The sequence below is a fragment of the Clytia hemisphaerica genome, unplaced genomic scaffold (assembly GCF_902728285.1).
Source record: "Clytia hemisphaerica strain Z4C2 unplaced genomic scaffold, Clytia hemisphaerica genome assembly, whole genome shotgun sequence".
NCBI lineage: Eukaryota > Metazoa > Cnidaria > Hydrozoa > Leptothecata > Clytiidae > Clytia > Clytia hemisphaerica.
Genome location: NW_027104090.1, coordinates 840830 through 862208, shown reverse-complemented (window position 1 = coordinate 862208; position 21379 = coordinate 840830). Strand labels below are relative to the sequence as shown.

The window sequence follows — 21379 nt, the reverse complement described above, 5'->3', positions numbered from 1 at the left end:
GATGGTTTTCAAGCGGGTCGGTTTCAGAATCTTCTGGAAGACTGCATTCTGAAGTTTTTAGGCCGAGATAGGAAGCAATATTTACAAAATAGTCGTTAAAAGTTTTTGCTATGGAGGCTTCATCGTCAACAAGTTTTGATTTATTTGAATCGTCAAGCAAGAAGATTTTCTCGTGATGTTGGACTTTCTTTGAGAAATATGGTTTTGCAGATTTCCAAAAATTTTCTGATGTCCCTAAATCACGAAAGTATTTTCTCTTTGCTTTCCTATTCAAATTTACAATATAATTTTTTTGTTTGCGATACAAGGTTTTATAGAGGGGGTTTCCGGTCTTATTTGCTTTGTTTTTGTAGTATGAGCGAACCATGATTGCTTTACGTAGGATTTTAGACATATGAGGTTTTTGATTTCCCCGGACAGTTCGCTTTTTCATTGGTGCATGAGCATCAAGAATATTTTCAAAAGTTGTGCTAAAAGTTTCAAAGTCTGAGAAGTCACAATCAAGATTACGACAGAGGTTGGACCGGACCATAACTCTATGGTTGCAAACCCCTCTAAATTTCAGCTTATTTATCCTGGCACTTTGAATGCCAGCTCGTCCTTGCACATACGTAACATCAAGATTGACAGCGTGGAGATTGTTAAACTCTTAGGCGTCAATATAGATAGCAATCTTTCCTTTATCCCACATGTCACTGAGCTTTGCAAAAAATTAAATCAAAAATTAAGAGCGCTAAGACGAATAAGAACTTTTCTGTCTGAAGAACAAACAAAACTTCTTATCAATGCCTATATTCTTTTGCCATTTAACTATTGCCCATTGGTCTGGATGTTCTGTGGGAAAGGGATATCAACCAAATTGATAAGTGCCATCATAGGGCACTTAGAGTTATGAAAAATTCTTGGTTAGATTACGAAGCTCTGTTGACTGTGTAATGTTAAAAATATACATGTAAGAAATATCAAACTTCTACTCATTGAGGTCTTTGAATTATCCATTCATCACCTCGGACCTCCAAGTAATGCATGATATATTCCAAACAAAACAATCAGTCTACAAACTCCGTAACGGTCATACCCTAACTGTGCATTTGGTGTTAACACGTTTGACTTTAGAGCAGTATCGACTTGGAACAAACTACCCTCGTCCATCAAAAATATTATGGCGCCGTTACTTTTCCTCGTAGCGCCATAACTTTTCCTCGTGTGGCGCCGTGGCTTTGCCTCGTGGTTCCGTGACTTTTCCTCGTAGCGCCATGACTTTTCCTCGTGTGGCCCCGTGGCTTTGCCTCGTGGTGGCGTGATCATGCTTGCAAAATCATTCTAATACACCTTTCCTTGGGTGTTGTTTGGGATTTTATGTTTGAGTTATTCCCTTAGATATAGATTATTTCCTTAGATATAACTAAGATAGAACTAGATTAACTATACCTCATGGAAAGTTTGACCAGCTAAAAACGCCGTACGGCCCGGCAATCGTCCGTACGGGGACGTCATGCAGCGTACCTTGCGCGGCCCATAGCCCGACGACCGTTGACGGTGGAGTGATGAAATTTGGCATGCTTTACCCCTTCGATATGCTTGACGTTTCCAGAAGGTTTCAAGTAGTGAGACTTACCCTGTCCGGCGCTAGAGGAGGGGGTCATTTAAGGTCCCGTACGGGTCCTTTACGGTCCCGTAGCGCCCTTCCGTCAACTTTTCAGGACTGTGGACCTATTTTTTCGGAATCTACACCCAAAAAATCATGAAATATCAAAACCTCGAAAAAAGTTTTAAAAGATGACCTTGACCCGATTCCATCCTGGGATCCCTAGTGCGTGAACCCAACGCCTTGTACCACTGGGCCAATTTCTGGCCATTCTCTGCTGCAATTTCTCAGGGATGTCATACCTTCGCTAGCTTGGCTAGGCTTGGCCCAGAGCTCAATAGGGACCCCTCAGAGTATTTTTTAGACTTGACTGAAGGTGTACGTCAGCACTAAGTGGTTCACGAGTTGTAGAAAAGTCTCACTGGTTTCCATCCCACCGGGGACTCCAAGCTGGTCTGGTATGAGTTCTAACCCCCTGTGGAGCCTTCCCATGAACTTTTCAGGACTTCGGACCACTTTTTTTGGAATCTACACCCAAATAAAAATAAAATATCAAAACATGGTCGAAAATTGGGACTTTTGTCCCGAACCCTGGACGTGGAGCATGCATGGAGTGTTTTTTTTTTGGCTATTTATACCTCGCCCAAGGCCCGACGAAGCAGTCAGGCAAAGTGGGACAAATTGAGGCTTCTACAGACCTCCATACAGCCAGGCCTCGTTTTCATGTATTTCTAGTTCTAGTTCTATCTTAGTTATATCTAAGGGAAATACTCAAACGTAAAATCCCAAACAAAACCCCGGGAAAGGTGTATTTGAATGATTTTACCAGCGAGTGCATTCCTTTATATATGAAAAAACAGCCAACGAGCTAGCCGATTGCTGATTATGGATGATTATTGGTGATTATGGCTGTATCCGCGGATTAGAAACACCGTTTATAAAGAGTTGCAAAAAGTCTTGAAATCATAAAATCATCTGAAATATTCATCAATGTAACACTTGTAACCTCTGTTGAATCATCCAACCAGTGAATTAGACGTGGATGTGCCAAGCAAGAATTGACAACAATTTTTGAAACAATAAATCTACTTTACGGCTTCGTTACATAAACATACATCTTTTATCTTTTTTAATTAAAAGATATCAACATATGACAAAATTTAACAGGAATGAGTTATGTATTACTTTAAATTCACATCATAAAACCATTAAATCACTCAAAAATGCTGAAAAACATTAAAAAAATCACGGTTTCAAATTTCATTCTAATTTCACTTAACCCTTTAACTACTGATATTGAATATTTCCATCATTATGCCCAGTTTGAGCTAGAAACTTATAGGGATGGGGTTGTCATGAAGAAAAAATAATCCTTTTTGGCAGCAATTGTGGCTTAGCAAAGTCAATAACATGGGATATTATGGGAAAATTCGACGATGTTTGAGATTTCAACGGCGCTTTTCCAGAAAGTTGACAGTTGTTTTCAAATTTTCAAAAGGACATTTTCAATAATGCTTTAACCCTATTCAACCTAGGCTTTTAGGGGCGGTTCAGAACTAGGGGGGGGGGGCTTTTTCCTGTACCACCCCTTAACTTTTGATCTAGTTGGTCTTTTTGGATAAAATTTGGCACACAAGATCCTTGTCACGTAAGGTAACTTTTGACAAAAAAATTTTTTGATGACGTCACTCATCATGCCCAAAGTGAGCAAAAACCAAAAAATTCCTTTGTTCTTATAAATAGCTATTGTATTCTAACAAAGGCTTTAGAAAAAAGTTGCCTGAGTTTAAAATGCTTATTTTATCCTAAATATTCAATAAATTACGGTTTAAACGATGTATTTGACATTAAAAATAAATTTGTATTGGAAAAGTGTCAATTTTTGTGACACCTTACTGTCAGAAATGTCATCATGCTCAAGGTGTGAAAACATTTAAGTGTCAAATTTTTTTTTATTCTGAAGCAAAATAAAAGTTAGGAATTTACAGAAAATTTCACGGCAAAAGCTTTATTATTTCAGGAGCTATTACCAATAGTTTGACCTCCGAACAGAAAGAGCCCCCCCCCCCTAGTACGAATAGGGTTGATTGCCTGTTGATGTTTCAAAAATTGAAGCTTTGAAGGCCGCAGATTTTTTTTCAGATTTTATTGTTTCAATACCGCATTAAGGCATTTATAAATGCAATAATATTGTATATAAATTTGACCCCTAAATTTAGACATACGAGCCCGGTCGACACTGTTTTTACATAAATTTAGAAATAATTTTAATCGATAATAAGATCGAATTTTCGCTGTTGTAAATATTACTCCACGATGCGATTCCAGTCCATTCCATAGTGTGACATTATGGGGGTACTACCATTACGGTACCATGGTGATGCAATGTCACGTTACAATGCCAAGAATCAGCGACACCATGACATGCTGCTGTGACACCACGGTACGAGGAAAAGTCACGGCGCCAGAGGAAAGTCCACAGCGCCACGAGCCAAAGTCACAGCTCTACAAGACAAAGCCACAGCTCCACGAGGCAAAGTCACGGCGCCACGGCAACATTTTACAGAGTCGTGTGTGCGACGTTGCACAGTCACGATTTTGACTACAATATAACTCTATAATAAGCATCCTCTATAAGGAGCACGGATCCGTTAGTGGGTACCAGCAGCCTAATCTATCTTACACCCATAAACACGCTAAGAAATACATAGACTAAAAGTTTAGAATTCTGACAAATAAGTTCAAAATTTGTTGTATGTAGTATACTTTTTTTACTCAGAATGTCAGAATGCTTTATCCGATAGCATCAGTCACTTTCGTCGAATTCATCTATTAGAAATCGTAAAATGTTCACCTATTTTAGGGGTTACGACACACAGTTTATTTTGCTAAGTTAACTATTTTCTATTTTTTTGGAATTCAAAATCTCAAAGTAGCTTAGATGCTTGTAGCCTGTGAGCATAGTCCATATAAAAAAACCCCGCTCTGAAAGCCTTTTGTTTCATTGGAAAAAAACTAAGCAAAAAGTTAAAACAATAAGCTTCCAGATCAGATTTTTTTAACCCTACTTTCATGCAAAAAATCAAAATAAATCAATGATCCAATTTTTCAAAAACCCGTTTTTTAGTCGTTTTTTGGCCCAAATTTGCCGAAATCTTTTTTTTTCGAAAATCGGGCTCCATCACATTTTGGCCACCACCATTTTGCACATTTGTACCAAAAATCAAAAGATTCGTATGATTCAATCCTGAGAAAAGTTGGTAACAGACGAACGAACGAACGAACGAACGAACACAGGTTAATTTATAGCACCTCCACCGGGGTAGGTCCAAAAAACAAAGCGGGAGTAAAAGAATGGTCAGAAAGTATTTACTAGGGTGGGGTTGAGGATTTCATTTTTTGAAGGGTTTAAGAAGGGGGGGAGGTTCCAAAATATTTTTAATGGAAAAGGAAGAGGGGGTGTGAAATATTTTTGGGCAACTCAGAACGCAAAATTTCATGGTTTCACATTTGAAGATTTTTGATTTTTTTTTCGCCCTACTTAAAGGCTAAATTGTTCGTATTTCATTAATTCTGTAAAGTGCAGAAAAATAGTAATTTTAGCGAAAAAGTGTATGGTTGAAAATTGAAATTTTTCTCCTGTCGTCGCAAATCATGAATCTTCGCCTCCTCAATCTCTGATATTATTACCTTTAGACGCAACTTAAAATATTACTCCTGTGATATTAAAAAAATTGTATATGCAAAAAAACTTTAACTCTTAAATTCCATATGATACAGACAGACATTGCAAGCCTAATTTCTGGGCAAAACCAGTCCGAAAAAGAGGAAATTAAGACTTAAAAATCCAAATTTTCTCCTGTCGACGCCGACCATGGTTGCACCTCATTCGTGACTAAATTATTTGTCCCATCACGTTCGAAATCAAGCCACTTGCTGTCTGCCATATAATAATGTAGTCCCCCCACCGAAGTGCACAACATTTTGATATTTAGGCTATTATAGGATCACTCACAATCTGGAATTTTACTGTAGTTATACCCGATTTATATGTGACAAGTCGGTCTAAATCCTAAAGAAAGTAAAATTAAGTAGAACCCTCACCTCAGTTAGAGTGTAGAGGAAAAAAGTTTTAGCAAGGGGGAAATCTTTTAACCTTTTTAACTTTAAGGTGGGAGGGGGGTTGAAAAAATTTTCGAAGTTAGGGGTGGGAGTGCGAAATTATCTTTTGATTTTTTGAATTATCCTCTACTCCCCCCTAGTAGATACTTTCTGACCACTCCCTAACTCACGGACGAGAACTTTATACACGATACGCAGTCCTTATATCAAAACATATCAGATGGGATGTGGTTTACAAACCTATAAAGCTGAAATTTTTGTCATTTTGTATTTCTTTACCACTCCACATCCACGTAATATCATCAATGTAATCATCCATACTTGTTTTGATCTGTAAAACATCAGATACACCTTTGATAGCGTAAAACGGTGATGGTGTTTGCCAAGTTATCATTGGATAATCTATAACAAAAAAAGGCCTTTTCATAAAAAAACTAATCTAAAAATAACCCAAAAGAGCTTTCACAAAGACTAAAACTAAAGAGAAAAAGTTCACCTGTAACTTTTTCTTGAGGCCCAGAAAACACTGGGCGAAATCATAGATTTCCTAAATTGTAAATATAGTAAAAATATATATAAAAAATGGTATTTCAATGAATTTCAAGCGGACCTTGAAAGTCCACCTTTCGAACGTGTAAATATCTGAAATATATTGAAAAAATATAATAATTCAAGGATTTCCATCTATTTGAAAGATGATCTTTACTATATTTCAATATTTTGAAAATATGAAATTTTCATGTCGTTAAAATCTCTTGAAATATGATATTTCATTAAATTTTCGCTAAGTTTGAAAATTGAAATTTCCATCAAATGGGAATTCTTGAAAATATCATATATTTCACTAAATTTACAATTTTTGAAATATGAGAGCGCCAATTTAAAATGGCGGCATAGATCTTAAACCGGGGGTCAATAGAAAACCAATATGATCCGTATGATATCAATATTTACAATGTAAATATGTTTTAGAAGATTACTCCAGTTTAGTTTTAAATTCACTCGAATGATTTTAATTCGAAGAACACCTAATTGTATGGTGTTTATGTTATATTTTTGAGAGTATCTTAAGTAAAATTTAATAATGTAACCCCCTGAACAGATGCCAGATTCGCTTTACGAAATCAAAACATTCAAAACCAGTTTTCAATTTTGTGATTTCTTTGACTTTGAGTGTTAAAGCATAGTACATAATACATATCTTTCTCATATGTACTATGGTTAAAGTTGGAGTGGTGGAAGTGATAAGCTAATCTGAAGTCTGGTGTAAGAGGAAAGGAGAAACATAATTCAACCACAAAATCATGATGTGTAAGTATTACTTCACCCATTTATATCAACAAATGAGTCTAGTTGGTGCTATTTCTATCTATCCTAAACTAAGGGTCGATCAGACAACACTCATTTAAGGATTTTTTTGTATCATTTTGTTTCTTTAATTTGCCTTTGCGATTTGTCATGTCATTCACCCAGATGAGGGGTATATTTTCTACTTCTTTTTTACTTTTTTGTAAATGTTGTTTTCCTTTGCTGTTCATTTGTTGTCAATATGTTTGACTCTTTTGTCTTTCTCCACTACATGTCGTGATGCTGTATCGTAGCATAAACTCCATGAAACCATTTCTCTGCAAGTAAATCAAGGGTAAGGTAAGGGAATTATCTGCTTATTTGTATGCTACATTTTTTAAAAGAACTATAATTCTGAGATATGATTAAAATTATTATCTTTGTTTGTGAATGAATGATGGAGCAATATAAATCAGTTTTGTTTATTTTTTATACAGGTTAAATGACTTTATCAATCACTGAAACTTTCTATTTTTTACTCCTGGAAAGGACGCTGTGAGCAGGACGGATAGCCCAGAAGTGGTGAACGATAAGGGAAACCAGTGTATTAATTTTTGGCATTTGTTTATTGGCTAACCACTCCTATACAAATAATTTTGGGGATAAAATATTTCCCATATTTGACAATAATTATAATGTATAAGATGGCCGCCTGCAACCATACTCGCAAGCCTTGAAGGGAGGGAGGGAGGTAAAAAATAATTTTCTCTGCCTTCACTGTAAGATGAGCTTCTTTGCGAATGGAAGATCAGTGATCGAAGTCATAGCTCTAAACCACCTATAGATTCTACCAAAAGGAGAAAATGCGACGGGGGCGTACTATGGGCGGACGACCTACCAAAGCCACTCTAGCTAGATACGCAAAAGGGCGTGGCGTCGTAACAATATAAAAGTTAAACTAAAACTTAACCTCTTAAATTACCATTTAACTTTCTATTTTTTACTCCTGGAAAGGACGCTGTGAGCAGGACGGATAGCCCAGAAGTGGTGAACGATAAGGGAGACCAGTGTATTAAGTTTTGGGTTTTGTTTAACCACTCCTATACAAATAATTTTGGGGACAAAATATTTCCCAACCGAAGGTATCCCAAAATTATACTTTTGTCGCGCCTTAACGGTTGCAGGAAGACACGCGTACCTACAAATTTGAAAATTTTTCTATTAGTAAAAGTAAATAAGCCTATAAAAGATATATAGTAACGATATAAAATATCAACCAGTAGAAAACTCACTAAATATAAACATAAGATGAAATGTGATAACATATTCAATTATCTTAACTATTTCACGTCTACATCGCACAAAGAAAAATAAGGCAACAATGTGCACCCGACAGGAAGTCCACCACCAGCCGGGTAAGTGCCGGACTGTGTACCGGATCCGACTTCCTAAACGATGATTAAACCCAGAATCGGCGGGTTTTCGCAACCAGCCGGGTTGCCCAGACTCAAGGCCTGGCCCCTCACCACCGTGCACAGCCTAATAGCTACTGAAAACTGTCTATCGCGTGTAATTCGTGTGGGACAAAATCTCTTGCTGTATGAAATAGAAAACACAAAGCCTAAAACAACGCTATGGCCAGTTTCCCGACCGTATCATCATTGCAGCTGAGAAACTCCTGTCCATACAGCCGGTACGGCAGGAGAATCTATCACAACCTTGTGCATACTGAAACTTAAGAGAGATCCGCCACCATCCGGGTGTGCATAGCACTACTTCGTCACATATCCTTACTTCGTCTCCTATTGTTATTTTCTTTTCTACGTCATAATTTATGCTTAAAAATTAAACAGCTGAATATACATGGTTTCTACTAGATTGTTAATAATTTAAACATGACGTAACATATGATATTATGCAAGCTAAGAAGTTAATTGACAGATATTTTTGAATAAAATATGGAAAAATTGATTGACAGATATACTAGAATACATAAAATAATTACCGTTAGGTGTGAAAATGATGGGCGCAGAAGTAAATAAAAAAATATTTTGACATTATACATTTCTTTAACTCAAATCAGTACTATACATGTAACATTTTGAAGAGTGAGTGCACGATGAACAATCGTGATTGAAATTCTAAAGAAATATCTCGAAGAAACCATAATACGCATGCACGGGTGCTCTACACATAGTCACATGACTTGAAAGTTAGATTTTGCAGACCAGGCAAAAAAATTTATCCTTACTTGGTCACGATGCATCGCGTAAGAGTTCTTTAAAGATTTCGCAAAAATTTATATTCCCACTACACGGTCACATTACTTGAAAGTTAGATTTTGCAGATCAGTCAAAAAAATGTATTCTTACTTGGTCACATGACTTGACAGTTAGATTTTGCAGATCAATCAAAAAAAATTATCCTTACTTGGTCACGATGCATCGCGTAAGAGTTCTTTAAAGATTTCGCAAAAATTTATATTCCCACTACACGGTCACATTACTTGAAAGTTAGATTTTGCAGATCAGTCAAAAAAATGTATTCTTACTTGGTCACATGACTTGACAGTTAGATTTTGCAGATCAATCAAAAAAAATTATCCTTACTTGGTCACATGACTTGAAAGTTAGATTTCGCAGATCAGGCAAAAAAATTTATCCTTACTTGGTCACATGACTTGAAAGTTAGTTTTCACAGATCAGGCAAAAAATAATATCCTTACTTGGTCTCATGATTTGAAAGTTACATTTTGCAGATCAGTCAAAAAGATTTATCCTTACTTGGTCACATGACTTGAAAGTTAGATTTTGCAGATCGGTCAAAAAAATTTATCCCTACTTGGTCACATGACATCCTAACTTGGTCTAATGACTTGAAAGTTAGATTTTGCAGATCGGTCAAAAAAGATTATCCTTACTTGGTCACATGATTTGAAAGTTTAGATTTTTCAGATCAGGCAAAAATATTTATCCTTACTTGGTCACATGACTTGATAGTTAGATTTTGCAGATCAGTCAAAAAATTTTATCCTCACTTGGTCAAATAACTTGAAAGTTAGAATTAGCAGATCAGTAAAAAAAAATTATCCTTACTTGGTCACATGACTTGAAAGTTAGATTTCGCAGATCAGTCAAAAAAATTTATCTTTACTTGGTCACATGACTTGAAAGTTAGATTTTGCAGATCAATCAAAAAAATTTATCCTTACTTGGTCACATGACTTGATAGTTAGATTTCGCAGATTAGTCAAAAAAATTTATCATTACTTGGTCACATGACTTGAAAATTAGATTTCGCAGATCAGGCAAAAAAATTTATCCTTACTTGGTCACGATGCATTGCGTAAGAGTTCTTTAAAAATTTTGCAAAAATTCATATTCTCACTACACGGTTACATGACTTTAAAGTTAGATTTCGCAGATCAGGCAAAAGAAATTATCCTTACTTGCTAACGATGAATTGCGTAAGAGTTCTTTAAAAATTTCACAAAACTTTATATTCTCACTACACGGTCACGTGATTTAAAAGTTAGATTTTACAGATAAGTCAAAAATATTTATCCTTACTTGGTCACATGACTTGATTGTTAGATTTTGCAGATCAGTGAAAAAAATTTATCCTTACTTGGTCACATGACTTGAAAATTAGATTTTGCAGATCAGTCCTGATCAGTAAAAAAATGTTATCCTTACTTGGTCAAATAACTTGAAAGTTAGAATTAGCAGATCAGTAAAAAATATTTATCCTTACTTGGTCACATGACTTGAAAGTTAGATTTTGCAGATCAGTCCTGATCAGTCAAAAAGATTTATCCTTACTTGGTCACATGACTTGAAAGTTAGATTTTGCAGATCGGTCAAAAAAATTTATCCTTACTTGGTCACATGACTTGAAAGTTAGATTTTGCAGATCGGTCAAAAAAATTTATCCTTACTTGGTCACATGACATCCTAACTTGGTCACATGACTTGAAAGTTAGATTTCGCAGATCAGTCAAAAAAATTATCTTTACTTGGTCACATGACTTGAAAGTTAGATTTTGCAGATCAATCAAAAAAATTTATCCTTACTTGGTCACATGACTTGATAGTTAGATTTCGCAGATTAGTTAAAAAAATTATCCTTACTTGGTCACATGACTTGAAAGTTAGATTTTACAGATCAGTCAAACATGTATCATTACTTGGTCACATGACTTGACAGTTAGATTTTGCAGATCAGTTTAAAAAAATTTATCTTTACTTGGTCACATGACTTGAAAGTTAGATTTTGCAGATCAATCAAAAAAATTTATCCTTACTTGGTCACATGACTTGATAGTTAGATTTCGCAGATTAGTCAAAAAAATTTATCATTACTTGGTCACATGACTTGAAAATTAGATTTCGCAGATCAGGCAAAAAAATTTATCCTTACTTGGTCACGATGCATTGCGTAAGAGTTCTTTAAAAATTTTGCAAAAATTCATATTCTCACTACACGGTTACATGACTTTAAAGTTAGATTTCGCAGATCAGGCAAAAGAAATTATCCTTACTTGCTAACGATGAATTGCGTAAGAGTTCTTTAAAAAATTAACAAAACTTTATATTCTCACTACACGGTCACGTGATTTAAAAGTTAGATTTTACAGATTAGTCAAAAATATTTATCCTTACTTGGTCACATGACTTGATTGTTAAATTTTGCAGATCAGTCAAAAAAATTTATCCTTACTTGGTCACATGACTTGAAAGTTAGATTTTGCAGATCAGTCCTGATCAGTAAAAAAATGTTATCCTTACTTGGTCAAATAACTTGAAAGTTAGAATTAGCAGATCAGTAAAAAAAAATTATCCTTACTTGGTCACATGACTTGAAAGTTAGATTTTGCAGATCGGTCAAAAAAATTTATCCTTACTTGGTCACATGACTTGAAAGTTAGATTTTGCAGATCGGTCAAAAAAATTTATCCTTACTTGGTCACATGACATCCTAACTTGGTCACATGACTTGAAAGTTAGATTTCGCAGATCAGTCAAAAAAATTTATCTTTACTTGGTCACATGACTTGAAAGTTAGATTTTGCAGATCAATCAAAAAAATTTATCCTTACTTGGTCACATGACTTGATAGTTAGATTTCGCAGATTAGTCAAAAAAATTATCCTTACTTGGTCACATGACTTGAAAGTTAGATTTTACAGATCAGTCAAACATGTATCATTACTTGGTCACATGACTTGACAGTAAGATTTTGCCTTACTTGGTCACGGGGCATTTTAGGAGCGTTCTTTAAAAATGTTACAAAAATTCATATTCCCACTACACGGTCACGTGATTTAAAAGTTAGGTTTTGCAGATTAATTCAAACATGTATCATTACTTGGTCACATGACTTGAAAGTTAGAATTCGCAGATCAGGCAAAAAAAGTTATCCTTACTTGGTCACGATGCATTGTTTATGTTCATTTACATCAAACACTACTTGGTCACGTTTTTTCATTCACTAGAAATATTCATAACTTCGACCAACAACTCCAAACACTACTTGGTCAAGCCTTTTTACTCATAAGAAATATTCCTAATTTGGACCAAAAACTCCAAACACTAATTGGTCACATTTTTTTATCCTTAAAAATGTTTACAACTCGCAACAAAACACCAAACACTACTTGGTCACACCTATTCACTCATAAGAAATGTTCATAATTTTTATCAAAACACCAAACACTACTCCGTCGCGCGTTTTTCCTCCTCAGAAATGTTCATAGTTTGGATCAAAAACACCAAACACTACTTGGTCGCGACTCTTTACTCCTTAACCATTCAGATATTTTTCACACAAAACCCCACCAAATGTTACTTAATCATATCTTTCATTAAAAGCTCTCCTCACTTCCATCATTCGTCCAAAAATTTCTTGGATATTTAAAGAATTTTATGATATATTGAAAGTTCAGGTGAAGAGGAGTTGCTAACTTGCACATTTAGTACATTTGCAGCCGAAACGCTCGACGAGACAGAATGAGATATAACTTTTTCTATTGAGATTTGTTAAGAATATTCAAATTTTTTTAAGCTTTAGGGTGTTCTAGGGATATGTTATAGCGTAGCTGGATGAAGGACGAGAATTCCTTAGCGGATTGCTTCTTTGTCTTTTCTATTGTAAACTGTTCATAATAGAAATCCATCTCTGTCCCCTCGAGTGTTCTGTTTTTATAAGAAAAATGAAGCAGACAAAGTATTCATGCAGTACGTGTATTTATTTTGCTATGATGTTCCCGCTTTTCATCAAAATAATACAGTATTTGCAAAAGATACCCCAAAAGCTTCTTTGTAAATGAAATCTAATTTTATCAGCGTGTGTTATGAATTTGAGAAGCTTTCATGATTTCTCTTTAAAAATTTCGGATGTAAATATTTTGACAAATATTGTTTCAATTGACTTGAAATTTTTTCCATAATTAGACATACCGACTTGCTATCTGAAAATATCAGTTAGAAAGTGAGGCACTCCGCAGTGTAGCCCCTTACGGAAACTAAATGCTCGTATTCCATTGAAAACGAATATACAATCAAGGTCATAATATTTGAGAAAAAAGGGAAATCCACCGGGAAGTTTTTGAACCACAATCGATTTGTAAGTGCTCTAAAGTAGGTTGGAAGGGTAGAGTTTTAACTCTGAGTTTTAACATGAGACTTAAGACTTTAGACCTTAGGATCTCAGGATCCAAAAGTTCAAAAATAGTCCAATAAGACTCAGAATATAGCCTGGAAGTCTGCCAACCCCTCCCAAATTGAAATATTCGATTAAATTAAAAAGATAGCCAAAAATCGACTTTCTCGCCAGAACTTTAAATCTTGAAAAACGTTAAACTAGCCAAAATTCTCAATATATTATGACCTTGATTGTCTTTGGAAATCAAAAATGCCAAATTCTGCTCTGCTGGGGGTCTAATTTCAAACTTAAGTCATATTTTCCGGTTAAAAATATCCCTTTCTTCGATTTAACAGCCAAAAAACTTTTAAAAAATTGAAAATTTTCTCAAATATTGGCATTTTTAGATTTCTGTAAACGGGACCTTATCAAAAAGTGAAATATTTCACCAAAAACTGATTTTGACCTATTGAAAATGCTTCAAAATGGTCGGAAAAGGGTTATTTTTCAAATTTTTGGGGTTTTCTCCTAATTTTAGACCCCCCGCAGAGCAGAAATCGGCATTTTTAATTTTCAAAGACAATCAAGGTCATAATATTTGAGAAAAAAGGGAAATCCACCGGGAAGTTTTTGAACCACAATCGATTTGTAAGTGCTCTAAAGTAGGTTTGAAGGGTAGAGTTTTAACTCTGAGTTTTAACATGAGACTTAAGACTTAGGACCTTAGGATCTCAGGATCCAAAAGTTCAAAAATAGTCCAATAAGACTCAGAATATAGCCTGGAAGTCTGCCAACCCCTCCCAAATTGAAATATTCGATTAAATTAAAAAGATAGCCAAAAATCGACTTTCTCGCCAGAACTTTAAATCTTGAAAAACGTTAAACTAGCCAAAATTCTCAATATATTATGACCTTGATTGTAGAATGCATTAAAATAGAATAAAATTCTAGGTTCAAAACTTTGATGAATTTCTAATTCATTGGGTATCAAAATGTATTTAAATTCTTGACTTTAAATTACGCATATAAATGTATAATAAAAGATTACGTTGAACTTGAGCAAAGAAAATACAATTCAAATGTTGTTTCAATTAAACTCATTTTCCATTAACTTTTTTAAACGTAGTAAAATTATATTTTTAATGTGAATCCGTATTCACTAAAATAAAATGCAATTCAGATGCTCTCACAAATAAAATGCATTTTTTATTCCATTTTTTAAACGCATTTAAACTAAATTTTTCGATATGGTCATGAATTTGATAAAGTAAAATGCAGTTCAAATAGTTTTACAAATAAAATGCACTTTCCATTCGATATTTAAACGTATTGAAACTAAATTTTTCGATATGGTCACGAATTTGATAAAATAAAATGCAGTTCAAATAGTTTTACAAATAAAATGCACTTTCTATTCTATGCTGTTTCAATTTTTTTGCTATAATTCATTTTTTTTCTAATTTTTTGAAACCAAAAATTAAATAAAAAGATAAATTAGTAAAGATAATGGTACAGGGATTACCAAAAATTTCCATTTTCACCTATTTGAATTCATTGCAGAATGGAGATTTTTCGCAAGCTTTCAAATAAAATGTTACCAAAACTCTTGAAACTTAATTGAAATCCCATGTTCTTTCTTTCAGTGTAACATTCTATTTCAAGCTAACCTTTTCCGCGGTGAAGTAAAAGACCCAGCGTTTTTGTAATCTTAAAACCTTATTTACCACAAAAGAATGCGGCTATCGCGAAATCGCACCCTTACAATGAAGATCGTAATCGTCAAAAATAAGGCACGCTGATGACAGTACAGTATTTCGCCATCAATTTTAAATCTTTAACCCATGTTTATCATGTTTTGCTAGTAAATCTCCTCCTTGATTAACTATCTCGCAGCGTTCACAAGCTAGAGGAAACAGCCCCTAGAAACAGACTCGTTGGGACCCCTCCTCACTGGAAAAAGCCGCCAAAAAATGGTCCCGGTGATAAAAATACCCTGAAATTTCATCCCCATTGAAAAGCTACAAGAGCAACAAATTATAAAATTGTTCAAAAAAGTAAATGCATTTGAAATAAAACCCTAATGAATTATATATCCTATTTTTTCAAATGTTATTTCAATGCAATTAAAGTGCATACTGTATGCTATTCCATGATGCATTTTATTTACGAAGTTTTTACTCTAGCAGTGCAATTTAAATTCGTTTAACATTTTTGTCCAGGTCCAGGTTTCACTACATTTAAATTGCAATTAAACTCAAATTTCAATGAAAAATTCGATGCATTTAAAACGCGTGGAAGTTCCGTAAGGGGCGCGGTATTTCAAATCAAAGAGCTATTTATAATCTTATACACGTTTTTTTTTTATAAGGAACCTTAACTTTGCTCTAAGCCTGGCGTTCCTTATTTTTACACAGAATTTCAGTCTCAAAGTTCCTTATCGAGTTCCTTACTACATAGGGAATTTTGAACTTTTTGCCCCTTGAAAGATCAAAATTTGGTCAAATTAGTCCCACTAAGGTACATTATTTTCAAATCCACTTATTCTCAGCCTGGGCAGTTCCTTAACAATTCCTTATTTTTTGAACCATTTTCAGCCTCGAGTTCCTTATAAACGTGTTCCTTAAAAAAAAAAACGTGTAGAAGAAATTTCTTATAACTTTACTAATGAAAACAATGTTTTTCATTTTTTTAAATTGTCATTCACCAATGTTTTACAGACCCTCTTGATAATTAAAAGTTTTTAATCGTGAACAATAAATGCAGCAGCAGAATCATTGGCTAAAAAGAAATCCAAATTTCACGAATTTGTAATTAAAAAAGTTTAATTTCATATCAAATTTTAATGTCAGGGACAGAGATAGAACAAGGCTTTTTAGTCTGGCACAAATACAATAAAACAGGGGTGAACGTAGAAAAAAATTCCGCGTAAACTTTCTTGGTACCGTTGGAAGCGAAATTTTATGTAGATTATCATACTCAGAGCCTCATGATGAGGCCCTTGGGGAAAATCAAGACTGAAGTGTACTTCTCCGCCCCAAAATAGATACGTTTTTTAGCAGTGTACTGGTCATCAGCTACACTAAAAACCTATCAAAGCTATTCAAAGTCTTTGAAAGTCAGCACTATCCCCATGTGCTTTCGCCTTGCACTTGACCCATTTCATATCATGGATGACACTGTTTAATTGCTTGTGGTTTCCAGAGATGTGTTTGTTGGGAAATCCCCCCCCCCAGATTTTTGAGACAGGGGCATACATATTTGAGTGTTTCGAAAGACACCTACCATGGCAAGGATAGCACTTTTCAAGGCATTTTATATCGAAAATGGGTCCTAAGTGTTTTATTTCACCAATTTTTTTCCCCAAGGGCCTCAACGTGAGGCTCTGAGTATGTTAAACCTCGTAAAATTCCGTATCCAACGATACCAAGAAAGTTTACGCGGAATTTATTTCCAGGTCAACTTTTATTTCTGCCAGACTACTATCTATTATGTATTTGTGCGAAAAAATAATCATTTTTGACTGAAAATGCTAGTCTGGCACAAATACAATAAAACAGGGGTGAAAGTAGAAAAAAATTCCGCGTAAACTTTCTTGGTACCGTTGGAAGCGAAATTTTATGTAGATTATCATACTCAGAGCCTCATGATGAGGCCCTTGGGGAAAACTTTTGGTAAAATCAAGACTGAAGTGTACTTCTCCGCCCCAAAATAGATACGTTTTCTAGCAGTGTACTGGTCATCAGCTACACTAAAAACCTATCAAAGCTATTCAAAGTCTTTGAAAGTCAGCACTATCCCCATGTGCTTTTGCCTTGCACTTGACCCATTTCATATCATGGATGACACTGTTTAATTGCTTGTGGTTTCCAGAGATGTGTTTGTTGGGAAATCCCCCCCCAGATTTTTGAGACAGGGGCATATATATTTGAGTGTTTCGAAAGACACCTAGCATGGCAAGGATAGCACTTTTCAAGGCATTTTATATCGAAAATGGGTCCTAAGTGTTTTATTTCACCAATTTTTTTCCCCAAGGGCCTCAACGTGAGGCTCTGAGTATGTTAAACCTCGTAAAATTCCGTATCCAACGATACCAAGAAAGTTTACGCGGAATTTATTTCCAGGTCAACTTTTATTTCTGCCAGACTACTTTCTATTATGTATTTGTGCGAAAAAATAATCATTTTTGACTGAAAATGCTAGTCTGGCACAAATACAATAAAACAGGGGTGAAAGTAGAAAAAAATTCCGCGTAAACTTTCTTGGTACCGTTGGAAGCGAAATTTTATGTAGATTATCATACTCAGAGCCTCATGATGAGGCCCTTGGGGAAAACTTTTGGTAAAATCAAGACTGAAGTGTACTTCTCCGCCCCAAAATAGATACGTTTTCTAGCAGTGTACTGGTCATCAGCTACACTAAAAACCTATCAAAGCTATTCAAAGTCTTTGAAAGTCAGCACTATCCCCATGTGCTTTTGCCTTGCACTTGACCCATTTCATTTCATGGATGACACTGTTTAATTGCTTGTGGTTTCCAGAGATGTGTTTGTTGGGAAATCCCCCCCCCTAGATTTTTGAGACAGGGGCATACATATTTGAGTGTTTCGAAAGACACCTACCATGGCAAGGATAGCACTTTTCAAGGCAGCAGTTTATATCGAAAATGGGTCCTAAGTGTTTTATTTCACCAATTTTTTTCCCCAAGGGCCTCAACGTGAGGCTCTGAGTATGTTAAACCTCGTAAAATTCCGTATCCAACGATACCAAGAAAGTTTACGCGGAATTTATTTCCAGGTCAACTTTTATTTCTGCCAGACTACTATCTATTATGTATTTGTGCGAAAAAATAATCATTTTTGACTGAAAATGCTAGTCTGGCACAAATACAATAAAACAGGGGTGAACGTAGAAAAAAATTTCGCGTAAACTTTCTTGGTACCGTTGGAAGCGAAATTTTATGTAGATTATCATACTCAGAGCCTCATGATGAGGCCCTTGGGGAAAACTTTTGGTAAAATCAAGACTGAAGTGTACTTCTCCGCCCCAAAATAGATACGTTTTCTAGCAGTGTACTGGTCATCAGCTACACTAAAAACCTATCAAAGCTATTCAAAGTCTTTGAAAGTCAGCACTATCCCCATGTGCTTTTGCCTTGCACTTGACCCATTTCATTTCATGGATGACACTGTTTAATTGCTTGTGGTTTCCAGAGATGTGTTTGTTGGGAAATCCCCCCCCCTAGATTTTTGAGACAGGGGCATACATATTTGAGTGTTTCGAAAGACACCTACCATGGCAAGGATAGCACTTTTCAAGGCATTTTATATCGAAAATGGGTCCTAAGTGTTTTATTTCACCAATTTTTTTCCCCAAGGGCCTCAACGTGAGGCTCTGAGTATGTTAAACCTCGTAAAATTCCGTATCAAACGATACCAAGAAAGTTTACGCGGAATTTATTTCCAGGTCAACTTTTATTTCTGCCAGACTACTATCTATTATGTATTTGTGCGAAAAAATAATCATTTTTGACTGAAAATGCTAGTCTGGCACAAATACAATAAAACAGGGGTGAACGTAGAAAAAAATTTCGCGTAAACTTTCTTGGTACCGTTGGAAGCGAAATTTTATGTAGATTATCATACTCAGAGCCTCATGATGAGGCCCTTGGGGAAAACTTTTGGTAAAATCAAGACTGAAGTGTACTTCTCCGCCCCAAAATAGATACGTTTTCTAGCAGTGTACTGGTCATCAGCTACACTAAAAACCTATCAAAGCTATTCAAAGTCTTTGAAAGTCAGCACTATCCCCATGTGCTTTCGCTTTGCACTTGACCCATTTCATATCATGGATGACACTGTTTAATTGCTTGTGGTTTCCAGAGATGTGTTTGTTGGGAAATCCCCCCCCCAGATTTTTGAGACAGGGGCATACATATTTGAGTGTTTCGAAAGACACCTACCATGGCAAGGATAGCACTTTTCAAGGCATTTTATATCGAAATGGGTCCTAAGTGTTTTATTTCACCAATTTTTTTCCCCAAGGGCCTCAACGTGAGGCTCTGAGTATGTTAAACCTCGTAAAATTCCGTATCCAACGATACCAAGAAAGTTTACGCGGAATTTATTTCCAGGTCAACTTTTATTTCTGCCAGACTATTTTCAAATGTGCGTTATCCAGCTACGCTATAACATATCTCTGGGTGTTCTTTCTTTTGAATCTTAACCCTAAAAATATTATTGAAATTTTTACGGCGATCTTTAACCGGTATGACCGATTTTAAGGGATCCCAACCGTGATCAGGATAGGATAGAGTGATGTGTCGAAAACGAAAGTGTCACAGAAATTGTGACCTGGTTGATGTATGTATCAAAAAATTTCTTTCTTCTACATTTTGACTTGTTATAAGGATCATTACTTTTAGAGAAACTAGCTGAAAAAATTTTTTTAAATTTCCACAGATAGTGATTTGTGAAAACTAATTTATAGCCGTATACAGTATGTTCTTTTTAAAGTTTTTGATAAAAAAAGGGTTCAGACATTGAGATTTCAACCTTTACTTTTTGCTAGACGGAACAAGAAAGCGATCATCCATTCACTTTATTAAGTTTGTTTGTTAACACCTTTAAAAAAAAGAGAGATCAACCATAGACTATTTCTTGATTCATTTGTTTATTAACACCTTCACATGAAAGAACAATTTTTTCTGTTTAATTTCAACAGCTATAAAGGTGTTACAGAAAAATACAATAAAAAAAAGCAAGTAGAAACCACCTCTAATCTCAAGATCAATCAAAAATAATTTATGCGATTATTTATGCATATATTATGACGTAAAAGAGAAAATAACAATAGGAGACGAAGTAAGGATATGTGACGAAGTAGTGCTATGCACACCGGGAAGGAGCCGGACTTTGTTCCGAATCTGATCTCCTTATCACGATGGGTTTGCTTCAGAATCAGCGGATTTTCGCAACCAGCTGGGTTGCCCAAACAGCCAGCCTGGATCCTCACAACTTGCACTACGAACACTTACACTAACATCCTCGCTGCTGAGAGACTCCTAACCGTACAGCCGGTCCGGTAGGAGAATCTATCACAACCGTGTGCGCCCGAAAACTGAGGAGGTCCGCCACCAGCCGGGATAAAGCCGGACTTTGTTCCGAATCTGACCTCCCTATCGAGATGAATTGCCTAGAATCGTCGGATTTTCCCAACCAGCCGGGTTGCCCAGACAGCCGGCCTGAATCCTCACAACTTGCACTACGAACATTTACACTAACATCCTCGTTGCTGAGAGACTCCTAACCGTACAGCCGGTCCGGTAGGAGAATCTATCACAACCGCAATTACGAGCCCTTTATTGAAAGGGGAAACGGAATATTTGGATACCCAAAGTTGCTCATTGCTATCAATTCTAGCCATTAGTAATTCTGGAAAACTTGTTATTGGTTAGTACCTCCTTTACAGTTCACTCCATCCTTGCCAATTCTTCTACATGCCAATTGAGGGGTACCAAATATCATTTCTTCATAACTTAAAATTTCTTGCCTTCTTCCCAAGTCTTGACCAGCTATCTGTACAACTGATGCTCTACTTGTGATAATGACTCAATAAAAACATACTCTTTCTTGGAAAATTTTGTAGCAAGAGAACGTGTAATAGAAAATTAATTATTATTTTATATATCGATTTTATATTAAACCTAAATCTATCAAAGGCCGTGAAAAAACTATATTTAATT

The 21379-nt window shown here is 35.5% G+C and overlaps 1 protein-coding gene across 2 annotated transcripts in view; it reads right to left on the bottom strand.

Moving 5' to 3' along the window:
- The window catches only part of LOC136812759 (uncharacterized), a 232255-nt gene that overhangs the window by 12528 nt on the left and 198348 nt on the right, over positions 1 to 21379 (bottom strand). For both annotated transcript variants that reach the window (XM_067069283.1, XM_067069284.1), the window contains one exon: positions 5951 to 6112. In XM_067069283.1, coding sequence (XP_066925384.1) covers positions 5951 to 6112 — 162 coding nt within the window. The remainder of the gene's footprint in view (positions 1 to 5950; positions 6113 to 21379) is intronic.